At 42.3% G+C, this 6,639-nt stretch overlaps 1 protein-coding gene across 2 annotated transcripts; it reads left to right on the plus strand.

The window, feature by feature from the left end:
- Positions 1-280: 280 nt before the first annotated feature.
- LOC149287538 (lariat debranching enzyme A-like) lies at positions 281-6,639 on the plus strand. 2 transcript variants are annotated; one of them, XM_089492785.1, is made up of 8 exons: positions 281-477; positions 1,646-1,770; positions 2,329-2,409; positions 2,506-2,591; positions 3,071-3,303; positions 3,520-3,592; positions 3,673-3,818; positions 5,982-6,639. In XM_089492785.1, exons 1-8 carry the CDS (start codon positions 281-283, stop codon positions 6,637-6,639), a joined length of 1,599 nt encoding a protein of 532 aa, XP_089348911.1. The 2 variants fall into 2 exon arrangements, with proteins under 2 accessions (XP_089348911.1, XP_089348912.1); XM_089492786.1 differs by having other exon boundaries at positions 3,071-3,295; positions 3,515-3,592.

The following is a 6,639-nucleotide window of genomic DNA, read 5'->3' on the forward strand; positions in this document are numbered from 1 at the left end:
TCTATCCTGTTGCAGACCAAATCATTTGGGTCATGGAGCTCATAGGACTGGAAAGAAGTTTGGTCCTGGGAATAAAGAGTAGGATTTTGTCAGCAGATATTTTACATTCTCAGCTTTAAAAGTGGGTTAATGCCCCTGCTTCCTTCCAGGAAACCCGGAGACGTAACTCTGCTAGTGAATTTTATGGTTTGTCCTGTGTTTAAACCTTGTTCTTCTTCTACAGATGGAAGTATAAGGATATGTAATTTAATTTCCACTGTAAATTACCAAAAGTACCACAATGAAGATTGCAGTTGAAGGGTGTTGCCATGGTGAGCTAGATAAGATCTATGAAACAATTAAGTATCTAGAGAAGAAGGAGAACACAAAAGTAGATCTGTTGCTTTGTTGCGGAGACTTCCAAGCAGTAAGAAATGAGGGGGACATGAAATGCATGGCAGTGCCTCCGAAGTACCGCCAGATGCAGACCTTTTACAAGTAAGAGAACATTGCATACGGTATTTTAGTGTTTGTTATATTCCCTCTAAGGTGAAAGGAAGGATTTTCTAATAATGCACATAGCAAGCTGCCTGTGCTTGGATACATTTCTTAGAGGGAAAGGCTGGGGATAATTAGTGCTAAGTAGGGCTGCAACAACTAATCGATAAAATCGATAATGAAAATCGTTGCCAACGAATTTCATTATCGATTAGTTGAATCGATTTTTATTGATTATAAAATGAGGGTTTTTTCAGAGCAAACGCTATGGAAAAATACCTCTCATTATAAAAACCGTTTCAGTGACCCACAGCAGCAGTTCCTACTTACCAGTCCCTCCCTGTAATCACTGTGACAACTGGCCCCGCCCCTTCCTTCTCCTAGAACCACATGGCTGTGACACTCGTCTAACTAAGTATAAAATTAATATTTGGGCTGCTGAAAGTTAGGGGCAGCTATGGTTAATGGGGTGTTTAGGTTTAATTTGGGGCAGTTAATTTAATGAGGAATGGGGGTTCATTTAATTAATTTAATAAAGTTAACAAGGTGCAGTTAGAGGTAAAGGGGGGGGGGCAAACTAAGGGGAATCTAAATCCTGGGGGCAGTGAAGATTAACCCAGTACTTATTTATAAAAGTATGGTGTCCGTCTGATGCGAATGGGTCTGTGACTGTGAGGGGGTCTGTGAGAGGACTATGAGATATCTGGGGGGTATAAGGCATATCTGGGGAGGACGGAGTGGTGTATCAGGGTGTATAAGGCATATCAGGGGCCACAGTGGCATATGTGGGGGTAGAGTGGAGTGGCATGTCTGGGAGGCAGCGTGGTAAGCTCAAATGTGCATAAATTGGGGGGGGGGGGCTGGTTGGGGCATAAAGACAAGAAATGCGTTTTATCAGTTTTTGTGTTTTTTTTATTCTGCTGTTTGTATTTAACATCATTTGTTTATTAAATTGTTTAAAATAAATGAAAAATTTACATTCATTTTTTTTTTAATCGATTAATCGAAAAAATAATCGGCCAACTAATCGATTATGAAAATAATCGTTAGTTGCAGCCCTAGTGCTGAGTTTTTTTTTTTAGTTACCCAAATGATCATGAAATATGGTAGGCAGACATGAACAAATTATTGTGTTTTTATAATGTACTTTTTCATCTTGAACTCTCAGGTACTATTCTGGTGAGAAAAAGGCCCCAGTACTCACCATATTTATTGGAGGGAATCATGAGGCTTCAAACTATCTTCAAGAGCTTCCATATGGGGGCTGGGTGGCACCTAATATATACTACTTGGGTGAGGACATACATGTTTCATGTGCTTGTTTAGTATAGGGGTATTTATACACACACACACACACACACACACACACTATATATGTTTTTAGTATCATAAAATCAACCCACATTTGGATATATGGGAGTAGTGTTTCAATGGTACTTACCCCAGAAGCAGCATCCCTTTTGAGCACCTTTGTTTGTGGGTTGTGAAGGCCACAGGACAGTGCTCATTTTACAAATTATAATTTTTATTGTGACTTTCTTATTACTATAGAAAATGTATGCACGGCAGGCCTGGACTGGCTGTCTAGCACATCAGGTAAATTCCAGGTGGGCTTGTGGCCGACAACACTACACACTGATTTACCGCAGCATGTGGCTGGATATGCCTGACCAAATACTATGCGGGCATAAAAACGTAGCGTGCAGTCGCACATATCCAGCCACACGTATGTCATCTGGCAGCCACTGGCCTTAAAGTGCTAGGACCACCTAGACATCAGTAGTCCGGCTCTGTTGAGCATGATCATAAAAAGGCATGTTTATTTGATTTACTTAGTGTATCTTGTTTTAGGTTATGCTGGAATTGTAAAATACCGTGGGGTAAGAATTGGAGGAATCTCTGGAATATTTAAATCCCATGATTACAGAAAAGGTAAATCTATTATTTTTTAAGCCCCTGCAAATGCGCTGCACTTTAATACTTTTTCAGGCTAGGTTGTATTTAGCGTTTCCTGTATTTTGTTTCAAGGCCATTTTGAACACCCTCCTTACAGTAAGGAAACAATCAGAAGTGCCTACCATGTGAGGAACATAGAAGTCTTTAAGCTTAAACAGGTAGGTTTAGCTTTTATTTTGCACTAGAGATAAATATGTATTTGTGGCCAGTCAAACCAATCGCTTTTCAGTTTTGGACGGATATTGGGATGTGTTTAAATGTTAGTGTGCTAGCTAAATAGATGTGTACCTGACAAATTGGTCTCAGGCGGCCTGCTACACAACATGATTGAATACCTTTGGCTGAATGTGTACAAATTCCCACAGACACACTCCAAACATTTTCTGGAAAGCCTTCCTGTAAAAAGATACCAATAGGGACAGTGTTAATCCCCCTGGTTTTGTAAATGGGGTATCCCAACAAGTTCATGCACCTGTAGTGTCTCCCGAGGCTAAGGCAAGTGAATACTTTAGGATACTCCTTCCAATTTGTTTATTCTAAAACAGAATTCTTCCTACATCCAGTATACTGTTGCCTGTGTCCAGTGTTTGTGTGTCCAGCTTTCGGAATATAATTTGTACTCCTCTTCTACTAACAGTTAAGAGAACCCATTGACGTATTTATGTCACATGACTGGCCTCGTAGTATTTACTACTATGGGAACAAGAAACAGCTACTCAAGAAGAAAGACTTCTTCCAAAAAGAAGTAGAGGAGAACACTTTGGGGAGTCCAGCAGCCTTTGAACTTCTTTGTCACCTTCAACCATCGTACTGGTTCTCTGCCCATCTACATGTCAAATTTGCTGCCTTTATGCAGCACCAGGTAAAGTTATGCTGTCAATGTCTAGTTATGTTAGAATACTGTGGGCTGTGTGGTGATGGGGGTGAAACATAAATTAAAGGGAAAAAAATTGAAGTGTTTTTTAACTGCAGGTCTTTTTGAACAAAGAAGGGAGCTAAAAACCGTAGTAAAAATCCTCACCCATTCTTTTTTTTTTTTCTGTGTGGTTGTGTAGAGATGTACATATTTTCTCTTTTATAGCAAACCACAGGACAGCTACCCAAAGCAACCAAATTCTTAGCTCTTGATAAATGCCTTCCACATCGGGAGTTTTTGCAGGTGAGTAAATATTTTTCTACTTTGTATGTTGATAGGGCATTTACTATAACTGATGTGATTTTTCGTCGTCTTCTTAATAGATAGTAGATGTAGAACATGACCCCAGTAAGCCTGAGTGTCTGGAATATGATCTTGAATGGTTGGCGGTTCTAAAGAGCACCAAGGATCTTCTTAATGTCACTTCTAAAACATGGAACATGCCTGAGAACAATGGTCTCCATCCCAAGTAAGTCATATGTATTCTGGAGTTGTTCTGCTCTTGATGTTAGATGTTGGAAAATAGATACATGCTTGTGTGGTGGAAATTACATTCAGATACTTCAGCTGCAGAATATCAAAGGAGAAAAAAACATTCTGGATAATCTCAAAATCCACAATACTGTTCACTAGGGCTGCAACAACTAATCGATAAAATCGATAATAGATAATGAAAATCGTTGCCAACGAATTTCATTATCGATTAGTTGAATCGATTTTTATCGATTATTAAATGAGGGTTTTTTTCAGAGCAAACGCTCTGAAAAATACCCCTCATTATATAATCCGTTTAGTCTGACTCACAGCAGCAGCTCCTACTTACCAGTCCCTCCCTGTAATCACTGTGACAACTGGCCCCGCCCCCTTCCTTCTCCCAGAAGGCCAGAACCACATGGCTGTGACACTCATCTAACTGTAAGTATAAAATTAATATTTGGGTTACTGAAAGTTAGGGGAGGTGGGAGTTAATTTAGGGGCAGTTATGGTTAATGGGGTGTTTAGGGTTAATTTAGGGGCAGTTATGGTTAATGGGGTGTTTAGGGTTAATTTAGGGACAGCTATGGTTAATAGGGTGTTTAGGGTTAATTTAGGGGCAGCTATGGTTAATAGGGTGTTTATGGTTAATTTAGGGGCAGCTATGGTTAATGGTGTGTTTAGGGTTAATTTAGGAGCAGCTGTGGTTAATGGGGTGTTTGGGGTTAATTTGAGGCAGTTTTGGTTAATGGTATGTTTAGGGTTAATTTAGGGGATGCTGTGGTTCATGGGGTCTTTAGGGTTAATTTAGGGGCAGTTATGGTTAATGGGGTGTTTAGGGTTAATTTAATGAGGACTGAGGGTTAATTTTATTAATTTATTAAAGTTAACTTAAGGTGCAGTTAGAGATAAAGGGGGGCAAACTAAGGGGAATCTAAATTCTGGGGGCAGTGAAGATTAACCCAGTACTTATTTATAAAAGTATGGTCTGTGACTCTATGAGGGGACTATGAGATATCTGGGGGGTATAAGGCATATCTGGGGAGGATGGAGTGACATATCTGGGGGTATAAGGCATATAGGGTATATAAGGCATATGTGGGGAGGGCAGTGTGGCATGTCTGGGGAGGACAGAGTGGTGTATCAGGGTGTATAAGGCAGATCTGGGGCCACAGTGGCATATCTGGGGGTAGAGTGGAGTGGCATATGTGGGGAGGGCAGTGTGGCATGTCTGGGAGGCAGTGTGGCATGTCTGGGGAGGATGGAGTGGTATGTCTGGGGAGGATGGAGTGGTGTATCGGGGTATAAGGTGTATCAGGCACAGTGGCATATGTGGGAGGCAGCGTGGAGTGGCATATGTGGGAGGCAGCGTGGAGTGGCATATGTGGGAGGCAGCGTGGAGTGGCATATGTGGGAGGCAGCGTGGAGTGGCATATGTGGGAGGCAGCGTGGAGTGGCATATGTGGGAGGCAGCGTGGAGTGGCATATGTGGGAGGCAGCGTGGAGTGGCATATGTGGGAGGCAGCGTGGAGTAGCATATGTGGGAGGCAGCGTGGAGTGGCATATGTGGGAGGCAGCGTGGAGTGGCATATGTGGGGGGCAGAGTGGCATATGTGGGAGGCAGGGTGGAGTGGCATATGTGGGAGGCAGGGTGGAGTGGCATATGTGGGAGGCAGGGTGGAGTGGCATATGTGGGAGGCAGGGTGGAGTGGCATATGTGGGAGGCAGGGTGGAGTGGCATATGTGGGAGGCAGGGTGGAGTGGCATATGTGGGAGGCAGGGTGGCATATGTGGGAGGCAGCGTGGCATATGTGGGAGGCAGCGTGGAGTGGCATATGTGGGAGGCAGCGTGGCATGTCTGGGAGGCAGCGTGGCAAGCCTGGGCTCAAACGTGCATAAATTGGGGGGGGCTGGTTGCGAAATAGAGGCAAGAAATGCATTTTATCAAAGTTTGTTTTTTTTATTATGCTGTTTGTATTTAATATAATTTGTTTATTACATTATTTTAAATAAATGAAAAATTTACATTCATTTTTTTATCCGATTAATCGAAAAAATAATCGGCCAACTAATCGATTATGAAAATAATCGTTAGTTGCAGCCCTACTGTTCATTGCAATTTAAAGTGTATGTTCATTTATATGTTATGTTATCCTAGGTGGGATTTTAGCGCCACTACAGAAATCAGGAAGGAGGTTCTCGATGACCTTGGCCAAGATCTTTGTATCCCTTGCAATTTCAGTATGACCACACCTTGTTATGATCCAAACAATCCACAGCACAAGAGGGTGGCTTCCCATATGATAAACCCACAGACCACTGAGTTCTGTGCTCACCTGGGGCTTATTGACATTAATGCAAGAATCCGGCAGGAGGATGAAAGTGGAGACTTTGAGGCACCAGAAGAGAATGATGTTGACAGCACTGGTTCAATAGAAGATCCCAGCGAATACAGCACAGACACGTCTATTTTATCTTCTTCCATTAACCCAGATGAGATAACTTTGGACTATGATGAGGAAGAGGAGGATGCATCAGCACCGTTAATGGAACCTTCTCCAGAACATTCCTCTGATCTCTCGGTCAACTTTTCCCAGATTCGGGTGTTACCTGACTCAATGGCTGTTTCTTCAGATGATGCAATGGATTCCACAAATGATGAGTTAGACCGATCTGAAAGCAGCCAGACTGAGGGGGAAGGTAAATGCCCAGATAAATCATTAAAGCGGTTAAGTGATGAATGTGGCCGTAGTGCTATGAAGATTAAAAGGCGAAACCAGGCCATCTACCGTGCTAATGATGAGGAAGATAAGTAG

The sequence above is a fragment of the Sceloporus occidentalis genome, unplaced genomic scaffold (assembly GCF_023333645.1).
Source record: "Sceloporus occidentalis isolate IW3139 unplaced genomic scaffold, rSceOcc1.0.p SCAF_59, whole genome shotgun sequence".
Lineage (NCBI taxonomy): Eukaryota > Metazoa > Chordata > Lepidosauria > Squamata > Phrynosomatidae > Sceloporus > Sceloporus occidentalis.

What these genes read in the sequence shown, in the direction of transcription:
- LOC149287538 (XM_089492785.1), top strand. Translation starts at nt 281, where the DNA reads ATGAAGATTGCAGTTGAAGGGTGTTGCCATGGTGAGCTAGATAAGATC. An exon ending in ACCTAATATATACTACTTGG is followed by an intron (nt 1,771 to 2,328) that starts GTGAGGACATAC and finishes ATCTTGTTTTAG; the next exon opens with GTTATGCTGGAATTGTAAAA. An exon ending in ATCCCATGATTACAGAAAAG is followed by an intron (nt 2,410 to 2,505) that starts GTAAATCTATTA and finishes TTTTGTTTCAAG; the next exon opens with GCCATTTTGAACACCCTCCT.